This window comes from Clavelina lepadiformis, chromosome 9 (assembly GCF_947623445.1).
Source record: "Clavelina lepadiformis chromosome 9, kaClaLepa1.1, whole genome shotgun sequence".
NCBI classification, from domain to species: domain Eukaryota; kingdom Metazoa; phylum Chordata; class Ascidiacea; order Aplousobranchia; family Clavelinidae; genus Clavelina; species Clavelina lepadiformis.
The window spans coordinates 15180847-15196819 of NC_135248.1; the positions used below are offsets into that span (position 1 = coordinate 15180847).

General features: G+C 36.1%; 2 protein-coding genes across 3 annotated transcripts; both read right to left on the reverse strand.

Annotated features, from left to right (window-relative positions):
- Positions 1-420: 420 nt before the first annotated feature.
- Positions 421-2918, reverse strand: LOC143470087 (uncharacterized). Of its 2 annotated transcripts, none has more exons than XM_076967982.1 (7): positions 2670-2918; positions 2093-2222; positions 1756-1973; positions 1652-1682; positions 1333-1520; positions 981-1086; positions 421-880 (listed from the first exon to the last, which is right to left on the reverse strand). In XM_076967982.1, the coding sequence occupies exons 1-7, from the start codon at positions 2701-2703 to the stop codon at positions 787-789; spliced, it is 801 nt and encodes a 266-aa protein (XP_076824097.1). In that variant the 5' UTR covers positions 2704-2918; the 3' UTR covers positions 421-786. The 2 variants fall into 2 exon arrangements, with proteins under 2 accessions (XP_076824097.1, XP_076824096.1); XM_076967981.1 differs by having other exon boundaries at positions 424-880; positions 981-1143; positions 2670-2916.
- Positions 2919-5539: 2621 nt separating this feature from the next.
- Positions 5540-8040, reverse strand: LOC143470085 (uncharacterized). The gene is made up of 7 exons (XM_076967979.1): positions 7849-8040; positions 7292-7421; positions 6946-7175; positions 6842-6872; positions 6550-6710; positions 6257-6419; positions 5540-6156 (listed from the first exon to the last, which is right to left on the reverse strand). The coding sequence occupies exons 1-7, from the start codon at positions 8024-8026 to the stop codon at positions 6063-6065; spliced, it is 987 nt and encodes a 328-aa protein (XP_076824094.1). The 5' UTR covers positions 8027-8040; the 3' UTR covers positions 5540-6062.
- Between the last annotated feature and the right edge of the window lie 7933 nt (positions 8041-15973).

The following is a 15973-nucleotide window of genomic DNA, read 5'->3' on the forward strand; positions in this document are numbered from 1 at the left end:
GTAATCAAGCGTGTGGGTTGGACTTAGATGAATATTAATTTATTACTAATTTTACTTAGTACTTTATACGACAATGCCAAAATTTTCTCGAAAATTACATCAATTTAGACACACACCAAACAGACCAGAAACACAACCTAGCAAGGCAAGTTGTGTAATATGCAAGACTCAAAACTAAGGACTCGAACATTGGACGAACGAACTCGAAAAGTAAAACTATTTCCTTTTATCCAAATTTTAAGATGAACACTTTAAGCGGTGGCTACTTACTAGAACCACGGAAAACTAAGTATTAAAAACACTTAATCTCGTTGGGTGGTTTACTACAATGAACCAAAACATCTTCGACGAAAAATCAACTCAGAGCAGGCCTTTGAGAAATTTTATTGCTGCGAAACGTCGACACACTGAACGTTGTAAAAAGCAAAGAAATCTTACCTATCACTGTTATACCAATCAACTTTATAATGAATAGGCCTAATTTGTGTATGAGGTTACTTTTGCAAAACATTTTATTGTAGTGAATTGCTTTGGATGGAATTGACTGAAAGTAGACAAAAGCAACCGTTTCCTTATGCGGTAAAAAGCGATGCTAAAATACAGACTCGTACAAAATATTAGAAAACTACTTCTTGTAAAAACTTGAATAGAATCGGAATAAAACTAAATAATTTTCAATTTGTGCCAGGTTATAAGTGAAAATGGAAACATCTCTTGTACAGACTTATATCTGAGAGTGGTTTTAAGGCAGGAAAGTACCTTTGAAGACTTCCATAGAATGTCTGTTTATTGACGAAGTTGGTCGTTCTTCGACCTAAGTTCTTTTGCCCCGTGAGCGAAATGACAAACCGAGCCATGGTGACATTTTCCCCTGAGCCATCTAAATTCAAATCAATGCTTGATTATTTTGATAAATTTAGTTAAGAATATGAATAAACGTTTTTATCTATCTTGATTCTGACGTGCGAGGGTCAACTTACAGGACACATAGCTCTGTTTTGAAATTATACAAAGTCTGATTCTCTGTTTGTTGTTTCTGCTCGTATTGGACGAATCTATGACGATCTTCAGTAGGACGATTATCAGCTGGTGCAAAAAACTTCATGAATCTACTATCGCGCTTTGCGACGAATTTATCAGATTCTGAGAATACAAAAACCCATGAGTTAAATCTCTAACAATAATTTAATTACAGTCAAAACCTGTTAAACCTAAGGGAAGAACACGTTCCGGCAAAGTATTCGCACAATATACATAGAGTTTAAACCTCAACCAGCTTGATGCTACAACTTAAGCCAACATCTTAGCAGGGCGTGCTACGCAAAAACGTACGATTGGCAAAGTCAGGAAACCATGGATGGGGATCTACGATAGGATTCGAACTTTTACGGGAAGAGCAGCTTTCGGTGACTTTCCAAATATTTCGGCATTCGGGTAAATTCAAAAATTGCAAATTTTCAGCATCATTCAAACGTTGAGAGGGCTCAATCTTAGTTTGAGAAAAATTCTTCGTTCTCATGCTGTGATGAAAATTGAATCTACTTTCATTTAAGTAAATATGGAGAGGTTATAAACTTGATTAAAATAAATGAAACTGTTGATAGAACAAATCGTAAAATCGTTCTTATGTTAAGACAAATTATGAACTCACTTTCCTTGAAACGGATTGAAGGAATTTCTTTCTGGAAAAACAACGACTACTGTATAAGTCCAATTGAACTCTGCATTAATCGATTCTCTAATTAGGGAACTTACCTGTGTGTCTGAAACGTAATGCCAGATCAGTAAGGTCACGTGCCAAGGGGTTTCCTTCAGGAACTTTACAAGATGGCTCCGAGATTCCTGACGTCATAAAATCGTTTTTTGTTGAGCGAGGGAATTCGAAGCATGTGGGTTCAAACGAGAGATAGGTGGGTTCGTCACGGACCATGGGACAGTTTTGTCCGAGCTCGGACAAACCTCCGCCTTGAAACCTTTCGCGTAAACAAGTTTACGTCATTAAGTGATATTGATAACATCATTCATGACGTGTATCTTGTCTGATGAAACTGTCGTAACATTATTAAACAACTATGAGGTCATAATCATTTACTTTAAACATCGTTTGTGCTTGTCTACATCATGATCAGACGATGTTGAGCCGACTCCAGAATCCTCTGAAAACTGAGATGGCGATGAGAAGCTCCAGGTTGGAGAATGGAGCGGCGTTTCAACCGATGTGACTGGAAAGATTAAAGCAATGACGTCATTCAAGTCCAACTCACACCCTCCTGGTTACTTCAAATACGGAGTTTCATTTGATTGCAAAAAGCAAATTATGACGTTATAATTTGCACTTTTGAATGACAGGTCATGGTGCAAAAAGTTACCTGAGTCAATATTTTGCAACTCTACCGTTTGATTAAACAATTTAGAAGCAACATCATATCAGATTTGGAAACATTTTGTAAATATTTCGATGTTTTTGTCATGTTTTGTTACTAAGCCTATGCAGCCCTGATTCGAGTCTGTACATTTATGAAATAACAAAACCTGACGACATACAACTTACCGGTTTCTATTATGTATAGCCTTATATCTAATGTCCTAAGTCCTTACATCTAATGTTGCTCTGATTCGAGTCCATAAAGTTACGACATAACAAAACTGGACGATACACAACAACCTACCTCTGGGGATTGGTTGAGGTTGTTTGTATTCCATTCTGCTTCTTTCCTTCTCGCCAACTAATTCTTGAGTTTAACTTCGCCTGTTTTTATAACAAACCCGCGTCTGATGAGGCGCGAAGTGCAATCAGCAAAAAAGATAAGTTTGCGCCAATCGCAGTTCGTGTCGCTTCAAACCTTTTCTGTCTTTCACCTAACAACAAGGGAGAGACAATCACTTTGTGTGCCACTTTTCAGGCCTCTTACTACGCCTAATCTCGCCAAAATGGACGTGACGTCACCCTTTATGTGCTTGTAGTCGCACGATTCCAGGTTTACAAAAATGCGTGATGGCTTGGAGCATGCTCTTGGATGTTGAATGCCACTGAAGGTTCTAAAGTACGGTTCGTGCTCGAGGTAAATTTTAAAATTTTGCAACCGGCAAAAGCAATTAAAAACCTATAGGCCGAATCAGTAGCGTTGTCGTACTTTGCAATTGCCACTCCGGCTATAATGTACATCTGATCAATAGCAGAAACGACTTTACACAGTAACATGTCGTAAATCAGTGCTAAACTTTAAAGAATATCTGGGTTGGACGTCTAAAACTGTGTTGATCGGTTATCACACAACGGTACATTGTGCACCTATTGTTTAAGGAGGTTTTCTTTAGTCAGGTTTGCTCAGTGTCGGACCAAGCTATGTGCACAGCATCAAGACATTGCATCGTGTAAGGTGAAAAACGATGCAAAATTCCACGGTCAATTTCAACATGATTTCCAGACAATTCAATCATACTTTGGTTACAAGACAATTGCAATCTCGCAGAGGCAGAGACTGCGGTAGAAGTCGTTCAAGATGAACTTTTGCAACCAAACTCTCCAAATGATGAACACCATGAGCCAAATAAAGAGTTTATGCAACCATCACAATCGCACATCGAAATCACGACAAAGCAAAGTATTTCAGGTACTGAATATCAGATTTTTCCTGAAGTTTACAATGGTAAGCTTTGTACGAAAGTTTCATGTTTATGTGTGTACTTTAGGAAGTACTTTACATCGGTTGAATCAAAGAACCACCACAGAATCACCTACTTACTCTACAAACAGTTTGAACATGCGATCAGTGTCAGGTATTAGATATGAAAGTTCTTCCACGGTTCGCCGTTTTGATTTCTATGATTCTATGATAGTTATTTATTAATCATGATTGGTTGATATATTTCTATGCCATGTACAAGATACTTCACACTGTTCAATTAAATGAACTTCTGAAAGGGAATGAAAGAGCGGATATCTTAGATTTCCTGCGACAATCTAAAGAAAGGCCCAGCACGTTGAACACTATTTCAGATGCAAAAGCTTCACGGCCCCAACAACATTAGGAAGATAACTGATTACTTTTTTATGCAGGTTAGAGTTTCAGTGCGTGCTTCTTATCACGGTATGTTTTCTGGTTTTCAGTTTTTATTTGAAGTAATATACAAAATGCAACAGCAACAACATTTGTAGTAATGACATGTATGATATGGTGTAATCACACTGTAATGTTACAACAAGCTTGTACTGTGACAAAAAAATACAAATAAAGGCTATTATACATGATGCAAGTAATCTGCAATAACTCGCCGAAATCTTCTGTCCACAGCGCTATCAGGTTGTGTTTCTAAAAAAAAAAAAACGATTAACAAGCGTCTACTTGTTGTTTCTTGTTACTGGCGGTTGGTTTTCCTCGCATCAGTGACGCAACGTTCTGCTATTATTACAATCTAAGCGGTTATATACTCGTTGACTCCGAACAAGAAATGCCTTCTGTGGTTGTTATTGATTGAATTGTATAACATAACATTTGATAGACTGCTGAAAATCCTCCATTCTTTATAGACTATTTCTATCAATTTGAGTTTCGCATAACAGGGTTTAGTTTACCAAAGAAGCCTAGCGAAGTTTTGTACGAAGTACAAACTGGCTTAAATGTTTATGAAAAGGCATTTTTAAATAATCTGAACTGTTAATTAACACAGTTAATAATTTATAACGAGTGTTCATTATGCAAAATACTTGCCAGAAAAGCGAACTGCTTCAAGGCTGCCCAGCTCGTATCAGTCGCCATTTTGGCGATGGTAAAGTCACGTTTTCTGCGCCAGAATTTCCAAGCTAAGCCTAGGCTAAGCCATGGAATTTGTCACGGCACCGTAGTATAGGAGCGCTTTTATTATCACTTTAAACATCTTCTTGGTATTAATCCCTCAAAATGTTAACTGGGTATTAATCATAATTAGCAACACAAAACATTTCTCTTCATGCACATTTGAAACTGGAGACGCTTTTAAGAGATTTACAATTCTTCAAAATGTGCGCTCCATAGAATTTCCTTAAATCTATCAGCTATTCTTAGATTTCGTTTTATTTATTTAAGGGAAAACTTTGCAGAATCACTTATTTTCACCAAACTACGATGAAAGCGATGCGGAATCTTATTGTTGAACTATCCTTAATTTGAAGACAAATTTATCGTTGACCTCAAAGATCCTTTCAACTAATTTCAAAAACATTATTCTATGAATTATGTAACAATTTTGCTCAGGAAAGCAAGCTAATAGTTTGAGTGACTCGCAAAATAAGAACAAGGTATAGGATGTGTAAAGAACAAGTGGTGCAATTCGTAATTTCGTAATAAGCCTATAGCTTAGCCATAAACTAAATTATAAAAATAAAATATTCTCTTTTATCGGATTTTTTCAGGGAAATATTTTGGGACAGTAGGTTACTTAAGTACCACAGATTAGAAAATATTGTTTTAGAAACAATGTTTAAAATTTCAAATGGTTCACCGCGATAAACCAGAATATATCTTACAGATGAGTTTATACTTCAGACTGCCAATGAACCTCGTAGAAATTTTATTGCAGTGAAACGTCAACACAATGAACGTTGCAAAAAGCGAATGAAATGTTCCAGATCACTGACATACAGAAAGACATTAACGTCAATAACATGCTCGGTTAAAGTTTAAGGGGCTAATTTGACAAATATTTCATTGTAAGCGAAATAAATAATTAACCCTTTGTTATAATAGCGAATTATTTTCAATAAAGTTAGATGCTAGCAGACAAAAGAAATTCTTTCCTTGTGGGGTAAAAAGCGATGCTAAAATATGAAGTTTTACTTTTATAAAATATCAAAAAACCGCTTCTTGCAAAAACGTGAATAGACTCCGAATAAAACTAAAGCTTTATTTTATTTATAAATAATTTTCCATTTGTGCCAGTTTATAAGTGAAAATGCGATCGTGTCTTATACAGACTTATTATATCTAAAAGCGGTCTTGAGCTAAGGAACAATTCTTGCTGAAAATAGAGACGACACATGTGGACCAGCAAGTACCTTTGAAGACTTTCCATAGAATGTCTGTTTATTGACGAAGTTGGTCGTTCTTCGACCAAAGTTCTTTTGGCCCGTGAGCGAAATGACAAACCGAGCCATGATGACAATGTCCCTTGAGCCATCTAAATTCAAATCAATGCTTGATTATTTCGATAAATTTAGTTAAGAATATGAATAAACGTTTGTATCCATCTTGATTCTGACGTGCGAGGGTCAACTTACAGTTTGCAGATTTCAGTTTTAAAACTTTCCACGGTATGCTTTGGTTTCTGTTCTTCTTGTCCGTATTGGACGAATCTGTGTTGACCTTCATTAGGATGATCATCGGGTGACGCAAAAAACTTCATGAATCTGCTATCGCGCTTTGCGATGAATTCGTCTTGTTCTGAGAACACAAAAACGCGTTAAGGATTTTCTCTGGCAATAATTTAATTAATGCAAGCATAGACCTGGGTTTGCTTGATAATACAATTTTAACGTACAAGTTAGTAGGGCGCGTTAATCAAAAATCTTACCATAACGAATGTCATTTTTTTCCCAATTGCAGAAAGAGCAGCGTCCGGTGACGTTCCAACACTGGTGGCATTCGGGTAAATTGAACAACTGCAAGTTTTTGGTAAAATTCAAACGTTGAGAGGGATCAGTCTTAGTTTGAGAAAAATTCTTCGTTCTCATGCTGTGATGAAAATTGAATTTACTTTCATTTAAGTAAACATGGAGAGGTTATAAACTTGATTAAACTAATTGAAATTTTTAATAGAACAATTCGTAAAATCGTTCTTATTTAAAAGCAAATTATGAACTCACTTTCCTTGAAACGGATTGAAGGAATTTCTTTCTGGAAAAACAATGACCACTGTATGAGTTTAATTGAACTCTGCATTAATCGATTCTCGAATTAGGGAACTTACCGGTGTGTCTGAAACGTAATGCAACATCAGTAAGGTCACGTGCCAAGGGATTCCCTTCAGGAACTTTCCAAGACGGCTCCAAGCTTTCTGACGTCATAAAAGCCTTTTGTAAAGGGTGACGGCGTTTGGAGCCGATGGGAAGTGGGAAGTACGGTTCGCAATGAGTTTTATCTTTGCTGGTTTGGGAAGAGTTCGGTCCAATTGGGCACAAACCATTGTCGTGATACTTTCTGCATAGACAAGTTTACGTCATTAAGTGATATTGGTAACATCATTCATGACGTGTATCTTGTCTGATGAAACTGTCGTGACGTCATTAAGCACCTATGAGGTCATAATCATTTACCTTGGAAGTAGCTTGTCGATGTCTGCGTCGAAATTAGCCGACGTCGATTCGATTCCAGAATCTTTTACAAACTGAGATGGTGATGAGAAGCTCCAGGTTGAAGAATGAAGCGGCGTTTCAACCGATGTGACTGGAAAGATTAAAGCAATGACGTCATTCAAGTACAACTCACACTCCTGGTTACTTCCAATACACATTTTTATTTGATGACAACAAGCAAAATTATGACGTTATAATTTGCACTCTTGAATGACAGGTCATGGTCAAAAAAAGTTATCTGAGCCAATACTTTGCAACTCTATCGTTTGATTAAACAATTTAGAAGCAACATCATGGCACATTTGGAAACATTTTGAAAATATTTCGATGTTTTTGTCATGTTAAGTTACTAAGCCCCTATATCTAATGGAGCCCAGATTCGGGTCTGTACATTTATGAAATAACAAAACCGGACGACATACAACTTACCGGTTTCTATCATGTATAGCTACTAAGTCCTTATTCGAATCCATACAGTTACGACATAACAAAACTGACGACAACTTGTACCAACTTACCGTCGGTGGAAGATTGGGAAGTTTGAGGTCCAGGCGATTGATTGAGATTGACAAAATCTGAAGACAAATCGTTGGAAGGTGATTGAGGTTCAGACGATTGTGGTCCAGGAGATTGACTGAGATTGTCAAAATCTGAAGACAAATCTGTAGATGGAGATTGAGGTTCAGGTGTTTCCATTCTGCTTCGTTTCTTCTCGCCAACTGACTCTGAAATTCAGTTTTCTTCGTTTTTATAGCGATTCGTCGTCGGATAAGGTGCGAACTACAGTCGGTAAACAAAAGCATAAGTTTGCGCCAATTACAATCCGTCTCGTCCCAAAACGGTTTTCTATCTTTGACCAAACAGCAAGGGTAAACAATGGGTACTTTGTTTATCATTTTAAATTCCTTATTGATTTTAAACCGTCAAGTGTGAGTAGGGTATTTGTCGTTATGCAGTACGCAGAACAACTTTATTCATGCCAATTAAAAAATATATGTAATGCTTCGACAGAAAACTATTCTTCGAGATATGCTTGCCATAACATATCACAAAAAAACTCATCTTCACCAAACTACATATGAAGTGACGAAATGTTGGACTGGGTTAGTTTGTTGGTCGGTTGGTTAATAATAATAAAATAGTTGGTGTAATACAGTGCTCATGTCATGATATTCTGGAAAATTCAAGCATGTGCTTTTGTCACGTATAGCAACGTATTGATAGGATCAAGTCAATTATTTCACGGTAATTTCACGTTGTTCAAAACAAATGAACTTGGACTTGGCAAAATAACATTCCCCGTTCCTAGTGCAGAAGGAATAGTAAATCTGATAAAGAATCGGTGGCTTTCGTCATATGGAGTAAAACGATTTGACAAATTAGTATAATTTAGACTTGATGCGTGGACTTATTTCAAACGCGACCCGAGGTCATACTTAGGATTCAAAGAGAAGAGTAGATTTTGCATTTTTTTCGATGTAAAAAAATATGTTTAGTAAATAATAGATTATACTATAATACTAGGTTATTATATGTTACTTGTATTACAAAGTTTGATTCGCTTTTGTTCAAAGCAGATTATTAAAGTTTTTACCAGTAGCTTGATAACGAACACCACAAACAACCTGCTGTGTTTGTCTGTTAGACCAAGGTTGAGGATGTCACAACCAGCTAATTATCGTCTTCACTACGGTCATTGTTTTATAACAATGCTCGGTGGTTTCAATAGCACCTAACAATGCGACGGTTGTCGCCGATAGGGATTCGCAAATAAGCAAATACAATAAACAAATTAAAGTTGCAAGCTTAAGATGTAGCGTGCGACTCTAACTATTACCAGGTGTCAATTGGCACCTAACCCATCCAGGACAAAGGAAATCCTGCGAGAATTTGCCTCGAGGCACAGCACCTTGCAGAGAAGACATCGGTTTTAAACAGAGGTGCCACGGCGACACTTGTTTGTCAATCATAGTCGCATCAGACGTATTTTGTTAATATAAACAATTGATTGGCTGCAGTATATCCACAGTAGGGGCGTGAATGTCCATCCGATGTACTGCACTTGCCCGACGTTCATCACTGTCCTTGAGAAAATATGAAAACATTCTTCTGTATTCTAGGAATAAGATGATGATTGTTATTATGCTGTCGTTGTTTGTCTAGTTAACAGCTTTAGCCAGCAGTATCAGACACAACATCACATCGATGAACATCACATTTTACAAAATAAAGTTTAGCAAAACGTTTTTAATTGATGTCGCCCAGTAGGCTATGGTTGATGTTTTAGAAGTTATTAAGGTGGAAACTTATCTGTAAAAGCATTTGTTATGAAAGCAATTCTATCGTCATCTGCATTTTGTTTATTCGTATCCTTTTGTTATCGACAAAACAGAACATCTAATATTAACACCAACTCGCAAATCACAACATGCTTACAATATGTATTTGATAAAAAGATAAATATCATGTTATTAAGCCATTACAATCCACCAAAAATGTCCTTTTATTGTTCTATATAGTCTTTTATAGTTCTTTTTATTGTTGTATATATATTCTGCTTTAACACAACAGCTTACAATTCAAGATTATTCTTGCGTTAGTGTTTCAAAAAATACATGAAATGGACCCTAAAGTTATTTGGGCAAAAACTTTAGTAAAAATCCATAACAAAATCTAAAAACAAACTTTCACCAACATTCACCCGAATTTAACCTGCGCAAGCAATCACTTGCACTGAGCAGTAAGTCAGGGCGTGACGTTTTAAATTGCATGGCAACACGTAGAAATAACTGGATTTCGGCTTCATTAAATAGCGCCAGGGTAAGGCTACACTTCAAACGAAGTTGATTATTTTTATATGTGGCCTTTTTAATCTTAACAACTTTATAATTTCAAGTTACAGATTCTATTTTCCGATTTTAAAATCGAGACAGAAGAGAATTTCAAAGACTTTAGTTGAGCTTTGTCCAACATGCTGATGATGAAATGAGACAAAGTTGCTGTGCATTTGATTGATTTGCTGCAGAAAGAATGCGTACACTTACTGACAACGCGGTATGCTTATGTCACGAGGGAAGTGCAATCAATGTAAATGGTTGGACGGATAAATGTCCAAGACTCCCCCAATAATAGTTTTGCATTTTATCTGATAACAACGAGTCCTTCCTGAAATCACATTTACTCAAGTCAACACTCATTAGCGTCCTTGTTTCGTTTATTCGTTGAAAGTCGTAATCGTAGGAAAGGAAATAAGACTATCTCGTATATCGCAGGAAAGAAGAATCGGGAAGAATCGCGCTTCATGACCGAATAAGTTTTACAGATTTACAACTTGGAAGCAATAGAAATAAAAAAAACAATAGACAGTGATGCTAGCGATTAATGTCTTGTCGCATTCAGCTTGGTTTCAGAGTAGGATTGCTTTTAAGTTCGGTCAATTAAATGTTCGGTAAACTGATTTTTATATTGCTCTTGGGCAAGGTCGATCCAGTACCCTACTTGTTAATTATACCGAAAAAGATTTTGTTTTAGTAACAAAAAACAAATTTAAACCTAAAGTTACATGAAAAATAATGAGTGTTTATGTTTAAGTTTAAGAAAATTGTAATCTATTATTTTACGATAAAAATCTTCATGCCAAAACGATTTATTGCGGTGCTTTCACAAGATGTTTATGACAACAAACTGCAACCTTTGTTTAGGGAAAACCCCAATTTTGTTACTCGGAGAAGTCTTCATTGTGTTTGTCAGTTTTTGATTTTACTGTGACTATTTCACAGCACGCCTAACTGCAGTATTTGGCCGTTTTCAGCAAGATCTTGGGTGCGCCAAACAACCAAAAATGACAAGATGGGGAGCGCAGAAATGTTCAGACGCAACATAAATCAGTCTGTGCTAAACTCTGCAGTTTAGGTTGTATGTGAGTCCTGCATCTTGCTGTTAAAAGTAGACGATTATATTAGGAGAAACGCTGAGCAAAAAATTGATATCAGTTATTTAACCTTTTATTTGAGCTAGATTTAGAATAAAAGCTTGACTTAGTTTAGGTTTAGGTCAGTATGTTATAAAATTTGCTTGGAATAAGTTAGGCTAACAAGAAATAGCTTCGAACGCACAATTTTTTCTGGTGAAATAGTGGCAGCCTTACCATAAATGGAATTGTTTGCTCCTATAAAACGTAATATATTCCAAAAAGAATTACTTGTTACAAAATATGAAGGGTTACATTTATTAGCCTAGACCGGGCTAATAAATCTAAAGTGTACACACTTTTAAATTTTCTCTCAGTAAAGTCGGTGGTAAATAATAAACAATACAATGCTCAACACTAAGCATGTCAGAACCATGTGATGGTGGTTCGATGTAAACGCGTTGTTTTTTAAGCTGATGACAATGGTCAACGAGGCTGGTAACCCATAGTGGAAAGTGTGGTATCTGCATGCACGAGATTCATCATCATGCACGCCCAACTTTTTCATCTTCACACCAATTTACAATAACTAAACAAATAACTTAGGCTACAATGCACGCAATCAATCGAGTTTTCGTTGAAAACTAGCGTACTTTCCAGTCGGGACTGATAAGATGATGAGAGACTTACACAGAGCAGTCCAGTTTTCATCATATGCTCATATCACTTGCTTCATTTTGCTGTTATTTTTACAACTTATTTAACCGATATATGCTTTGAAAATGAAGAATATTAAATAGTTGGAAGTCGTCATCTACAAATTTAGGATATTCTTAATACTTGACTTGCCTGTTAATCATTTGTGGCAAGTGTGCAATCATGTGTGACCAAAACAAAACTTTTAAACATGGGATTCCATGAAATTTCCTAACATTTGCAACAAACATAAAATGATTAGCAACTACAATTAAACACACATTTTGTAAATTTGCAAGATACAAATGCGGTTGGCTCTAAAAATGAGCCAGAATTAAAATATTTTTTAATTGTTAAAAACGCATGAGCATGAGTGCGTTCTTTTTCTGTATAGAAGAGCGAAAGCACGAGCAATGTTCTGTTTTCATTGATGAGTGTAAGTGCTACTCTTTTTTCAGGAGCAGATGCCCAGTTATGGTTGTTTCTGCAAAAAGAGACAAACGGGTAACTCTAAAAAAGAAGGATACTCGTGGTCCCACTCCTACTTGCGTCACTGTGTCACTCTCAATATTCTACTAAAAAAGAATGCCCTTTTCATGGTTTGACTATGACTAGAAAAACAATTTTTTTGCATGATTTACTAACACCTAGATCAGAGATTGAGAATTGAATTAATGAGAAGCGTCCTGAGACAAGTTTTGCAGTAAAACTAGACTATTTCTTAATATACATTTAAAATCTGTTGACAAATCTCAAACACATGTTCATGGATATCGATAAATGAAATGAGCGTTGTTGATGAAACCGTAAAATAAGCCTGAAAGAATCCCTTGCAATGTGCAGTAATCAGCTAAATAAAGGTTTCTAAACTTATTTGAAGAAAATATCATTTCACCATGATGGTTTAGTGGCAAGCACATTTTACGAATCTTGATCATGTTATTCATAATCATCTGGGTATATATTGTAAAACCACAATTAAATAATGATATGATATGAAAAAGCATGCAGGCATTTTAATTTATTGTACTGGCCATAACAGACACAAAATTAGATAAGCTCATTGTTTTCTGTAGCACAGTTTTGCAAGTTTATTTAATAACTATATGTCTTGTGTGAAAAACGATTTTTGCTAGCGCCAGGTTGTTTGCAGTGGAAATGAATATTTGGTGTTGAGGTTTTTATAACCTTGAAAATGTTACAATTTTATTGCAATAAAGGCAAGACCCACACAAAAATTTGCATTTACAAATAAGTTACTGCTCCATAGCCTGAAACTTGCTAACAGAAGTTAAGCTGAAGTTTTTCCTGTCAATAACTTAAAGTGAGCAACACTTTTTGAAAGAAAAATGGCCACAAATGTAATTTCGACGCAGTCTCGTAAACAAAATACACTGGTTGTGAGAGGTTTTGCATTGGGTCGAATGCTGCACCATGCATACGTAGAACCCGCATATCATGTGTGGTGTGTTTAAACATGAGTCATTATGCAATGATTTTTGAAACCATAAATTACACAGCAACTGATTTTTTGCTGAATTTTGTGAACTTGACTATGAATGCAGAGGTGGCTGATGCCAATAATTGTGGGTTGTTGATTGCTGGCAATAGTGGAAAGGTTTATGCTTTTTTGCTTTTGACTGAAATCAGTTGCATTATTATGGTTTTACTCCTTCATACTTAGTACACAAACCATGTCAATTAACACAAAAGGTCTATGCAGTCACATTTCTTGCTTATAACTTATTAACATAATGGAATAAACACAAAACACTGGGTCAATATTTAATCCGAAGTCATCTGCTTGATTTGATTCAATTCGCTGGTTGCTACAACTTTTTTCTGTTTTGTTGAACTCTTGCTTGTTATCCCAGGTTTATCCAGAACTGCGTTTTACCCAAACCAAAAGTGCTTTGTTTATTATGTTGATAGTGATGTCACAAAGAATGAAGATAGGGAGCCATTGAGAAAGAAGCTCGGTTTAGAAAGGACTTGGCAAGGTATCAGCCCAATATTTATAATAATTTTACTATAAACTAAATCTTGTGTATAAAATAATTTACTGATTGGCATCTGATAGTTTCATTAACTTTCTTATGACTATGAAAATTGGTAACAAACTTTAATCACATACTTCATACATTCAAACATTATCTGGCCTTGTTTGTGGGAATTATGTGATGTAGTTGCTGGCGTTGGCTGACAAAATGTGTAGGTGATGAATTCGTTATGTCTGTAATTTACAATAAAACATCTTGTTTCACAATTTTGTGTTTTTATGTGAAATACAAAGTTATCTCCACACATACTGGTGCAACAGCTGGGTCTTTGTCTAAGGAGGTTTTAATGGTGAATGGAGAGATCACACTCAGGTAGTTTTGAGTTTAAGATTAATTTCCATTCTGTGCATCTGCTTGCTTTCTACTTTTGCTCAGGCTGGTTTAAGTTAATGTGATAATGATATGATATGATATGATATGATAATGGGAAATGATGACGATCACTTTCAAATCAAGAGTTTGGACATTTAGACACAATCATTAAATGAAAAATTTGTACTAAACGCCTTCGAGATGTTTAGCTTTGTATTTAGGTAAGTTTCATTTCATATCATATCATGCTTATCTATCTGTGACCTCATTTAAACCCCACGCCTTTGATCTCATGATCTCACTATTTGCTCACAATTGATGGCATGGTTTTAGTTGCTGTATACCAGCACTTTGCAATTACCCATTTTTAACTCAGTCTGTTCAATCTGGTGTAGATGTATGATATTTGTAACTTGTGTGAGGAATTGATTATGTATGTGGTCTTACTAGCATTGAGGTCATCATAATCATTCATCAAACTAACTATTATATCATTGAGCCTTCAACTATACTTGTTTATTCGGTTTATTATTGAGTAGTTGACAACAGCATAAGAGATAGTTAATAGTTTTGGTGATCAACTAAGAAAAACGTGCGATAAATATAATTAAAATAATGAATAAACACAATAAAGGGTATACGCAAATACGGTAAGTGCTTTACGATCAGGAGTCTAAAATCCTCTGAGCGTTTCGCAGCAATCCTGTAGTTTGCTCAAGCCCAAACGCTCTACCATTCCTGTGCTGATTTTGGCGCCACATCATTTCATTAGCAAGTTCAGCGTCCGTCAGATGGCGTTGTGAGCTCATCATCTCAGACTGTGGAATTGTTGGGCTTATCTTGGCATAGATAGCGGAGACGGGCTGTTGATGCTGATCGGTGTTTTGTAAGTTTCCTGCCGCGTTTCTTGTATAACACCATCTCTGGTCGTAGTCGTAGTTCGTGGGGAATGTTTCGTGGAAAGTATTTCTTCTGATTATGCTGCAGCTACTTGTATAATTTGACGAGTCCTGGTTTGAAAATTCGTCGTAGGAAATTCTTCTTGTACCGTATTTTGCTTCAGGAGATAAGAATTCATTGTTTTCAGACATTTCCTCCCCAACAATGGCACCGTCTGGTAGATGCGAACGGATCGGTTCATGTTCACTAGAGGGAGCAAAGGATTCTTGCGTTAGTGTTTCAAAAAATACATGAAATGGACCCTAAAGTTATTTGGGCAAAAACTTTAGTAAAAATCCATAACAAAATCTAAAAACAAACTTTCACCAACATTCACCCGAATTTAACCTGCGCAAGCAATCACTTGCACTGAGCAGTAAGTCAGGGCGTGACGTTTTAAATTGCATGGCAACACGTAGAAATAACTGGATTTCGGCTTCATTAAATAGCGCCAGGGTAAGGCTACACTTCAAACGAAGTTGATTATTTTTATATGTGGCCTTTTTAATCTTAACAACTTTATAATTTCAAGTTACAGATTCTATTTTCCGATTTTAAAATCGAGACAGAAGAGAATTTCAAAGACTTTAGTTGAGCTTTGTCCAACATGCTGATGATGAAATGAGACAAAGTTGCTGTGCATTTGATTGATTTGCTGCAGAAAGAATGCGTACACTTACTGACAACGCGGTATGCTTATGTCACGAGGGAAGTGCAATCAATGTA